At 40.3% G+C, this 3726-nt stretch overlaps 1 protein-coding gene across 1 annotated transcript; it reads left to right on the forward strand.

Moving 5' to 3' along the window:
• The first annotated feature begins 1766 nt into the window (after positions 1–1766).
• Positions 1767–3395, forward strand: LOC306934148 (fatty acid-binding protein, liver-type-like). Its single transcript, XM_079516643.1, has 4 exons — positions 1767–1921; positions 2468–2640; positions 2827–2919; positions 3306–3395. Exons 1-4 carry the CDS (start codon positions 1855–1857, stop codon positions 3354–3356), a joined length of 384 nt encoding a protein of 127 aa, XP_079372769.1. The 5' UTR covers positions 1767–1854; the 3' UTR covers positions 3357–3395.
• Positions 3396–3726: the final 331 nt, after the last annotated feature.

Raw genomic sequence — 3726 nt, forward strand, 5'->3', positions numbered from 1 at the left:
GAGAGAGAGATGGGGAGTGAAACGCAGCAAAGGTCGTTGTGAGTCAAACCCGCAACACTGTCAGGTGGCATTGTGCCCAGACTACTACACCGGTTCAATAAAACTCGGCTCTCTTCTGTTCTCGAACTCAAGCAGTTCTTATCTGTTCACACGGTTTTACAGTCTATGGTTCACATACAGCACACAAAGATAAAAGAACAGATTCTGTGCTGCGCTACCGAACAAACAGCAGAGGGTGCTGTTTTTTTTCTTTTTTTGCCGATGGGTTCCCAGATTGATTCTATCTAAACTGAATTTTCCTTAAGTACCGGAAGATAGTTGCATTTTTGGTTTAATTGATTTGACACAAGCTGTAAAACAGTATATTGAGTTGTTTTAATAAAAAATATAAGGATGATCCAAAGGTATAACAGAACTCCTATAGAACAGCTCAAATGTCCACGACCTAAGTTAAGTTTATTCATAGCTTGTGATGACTATTTGAACCCCAACACACCCTAACCCTGGGGGGGAACATTTGCCAAAATAGCAGATCTGCAAATTCACAACGCATTACCTTGCCACCTGTTGTGAGCTTGTAGATCGGCTATTTTGGGATTTGGTGCAGAGTGAAAAGGGAGTGTACCAAATACCAATTGCAGTTGCAAATCATCACACTGCTGCAAGCCTCCAACATGAAATACAAGAGGAAGGACAGAGCAGATGAAAATAGAAAGAGGAAGGAGGAAAGGAAGTTTGAGAAAGAGAAAAGAGCATATGGCGAGAGGCCAAGGTCATCGAAGGGAGGGAGGAGGGAAGGGGATGAAGGAAGGAAAGGACAATGCATGAAGCTTTAGTTACTGTAACTGACTTGTAGTCTGCAGCATGACAACTATCCTCACACAACAGTCTGCTGCTTTGGTGCTACAAATATCTACTAGCCTACTATTTAATCACTTAACCACTGAGCCACTTAACCACAAAAATAGCTGATGAAAATAGGCTACAAGCTGAAACATGTTGTAAGCTTTTGATAAAGTTGAAGTCTGTCTGTCTGTCTCTTGACTGGTGTGTCCGCGGTGGAAACTTCTAAACATTTTATACTTATTTATCTTTTTATTACTTTTAATTCAGTGCAGGCCTTAGCTGAAACCTTGCCCAGAAATGGAGATGACTACTGGTTCCCAAACCCAAAATGTTCCCGACCCACTGTTTAGGAAACAGTGACCATGATGGCATAGACTGGTATCCAAGTACTTTGTGTCTATTACAGCCCTGCAATAAATGATCTGAGCAACACTGGGTAAACGGGATAATATGTGCACTTACATTAATGGGTTCAGGATTGAACCCATTGAACTCAGCAAAATAAGGAATAGTTTGACCCTATTTTATACTTTGGCTAATTGAAAATAGCCAATCTACAAGCTCATAACATTATGGAATAATTTATAAAACATTTAATGTATCAACTTTTTAACAACACCGATGTTCTCTTATGGTTATGGCACAAAATCCTTCCATATGGGGAGCGTGGCCAAATTATCAATTTGGGGGTTGACATGAAAATGTTTCTGAACTACTGACTTAGAATAATTTAGAATATTATATATTATATAATGATTGTCTACAGACACTGTCACATGACATTACCTTTAGGACGGTAACCTTCTATGATGTTCCTTTTATCCATATTATCTATGTACCATACCCTCTTTTGTCCTTATCTTTGAGCTCTGCTAGATGTGGGCTGGCCCAGCCTTAATTGGACACAGCTGTGGTTAATAATTGCAGAGGTGGGAGGAAAGAGTATAAAGTAGGCTGATAAAACCAGATTATCCTACCTTGCTTGCTCATCAGTCAACCACCACCACCATGTCTTTCTCTGGAAAATACCAGCTGGAGTCTCAGGAGAACTTTGAGCCTTTCATGAAGGCCATTGGTAAGACTTGAAATGTTGTGATGTTTGTTTGGAAATTGTATTGCATTGCTTGGCCATGATGAAAATGGACAGATTGATATAGCAGTGAACTGTTGAGACTTGGTCAAATTACTTTAAAGCTACACTGTTTCTTCAAGACTAGAAAATGAATGTGGTTGCATTTATGTCCTTTTGGCATTTCTAGAGGAAATTGTTTATGGCTATATTATCAGTGCCGGCCCTGAGCAAATTGGTGCCTTAGGCAAGATTTTCCTTACTACTGGGCTAAACCAAAAAATGGTGAAGTCAAAGGGGTGTGTAGTGAACCCCCAAACTTAGATTTGTAAAAACTTAAAATTTCAGGGAGCTTTTTCAATTGCATTCAAAATATGTATAATTGTATAAGAGTTAGAAAGAATAAATAAAATGCATGCTTAGTGGGCATCCCTCCCTTCATGGTGCTCTGTATTATAGTGCAGCTGATTGTTGACTCATACATTGATGTATAAAGGCAACGGGATGGTGCACAACATACATGCGTTCTGAAACCTAAACCTCCTTTCCCAGGTCTCCCTGATGAACTCATCCAGAAGGGCAAAGATGTGAAGAGCATTTCTGAGATTGAGGAGACCGGTGACAACTTTAAAGTAACAGTTACTACTGGTTCAAAGGTCCTTGTTAACAACTTCACCATTGGACAGGAGACTGAGCTGGAGACCATCACAGGAGAGAAGTGCAAGGTAATGCAACATTTCGCCTGAATTTGTAGAGCCACTCAAGTTTGGTCACTTTATGTAAAGTAAAGGCTGCATGTCATCCTATGCGAAACAAGAAAGTTGGGTTTCAGACTCCTTGGCAAATGTATTTTGGATTACAGCATGGTTTATGCATTTGACTTATGGTCTGTACTGGCTTTTGTCTCTAAGGGTGTCGTTATGCGTGAGGGCAACAAGCTGAAGGTTACCCTGAAAGGAATTGACTCCGTCACAGAACTGGTGGATGAGAACACGATTGCCCATGTGAGTAATGGCAGGAGGGTCAATTTAACTCATGACCTGAAGCTGATTCTACAAATGCCTTTTTAAATCGGTAGTTCTCACACTTTCAAGATTTCTTTTTGAGGGGCTCCTATGTCAGCTTTCCAGATTTGTGTGAACACAAACATGAATTGGCTTGTGATTTGCTGATCACCTGATAATTATTTGATTGGCTGAGCAAAGTACATTTAGCTAAAAGTGAGGATGCAAATTGTGATTGGCTGGCGTGATTTATGATACTTCACACTGGTGTGATTCTTATTATTTTTTTTTTTAAATGGCAGATGTACAAGTTGGCAAACTCTAAAATGGGTTTTATGATTTGTATGCGTTTCCTCAAATGACGGCTTTCACTTCTTCCTTTTCAGATTATGACATTGGCTGGCATTGTATACAAGAGGATAAGCAAGCGAATGTAAACCTCCACTACTTGGATAATAAAAGTTGTAAAGGCAGAACTTTGATTCTTTTATTTGGGGGGGGGGGGGGGGGGGGGATGGGTATAATATGCTTTCAAAGGTAGAGGCAGACCTGTGCTGTAAAGAGCCAAGTGTTCTACTGTAGGTCAGGGGTTCTCAACCCATGGGTTGTGACCCCTCAGGGGGTCGCCATTTTTTTTAATTTGTGGCTGGAAAATGGAAATGAAGAGTTTACATATAGTACATGCATACACCTTCCCTAATGATTATATCTGGTTTCAGTATTTATGGTGTATTGTCAATATTATTAAGGTTATTGTAGCAGTCAATTTATATTGGGGGTCGGGAGGGGGCGGGGCAGGGGTCCCGA

This window comes from Electrona antarctica (genome assembly GCF_951216825.1).
Source record: "Electrona antarctica genome assembly, chromosome: 12".
NCBI classification, from domain to species: Eukaryota; Metazoa; Chordata; class Actinopteri; order Myctophiformes; family Myctophidae; genus Electrona; species Electrona antarctica.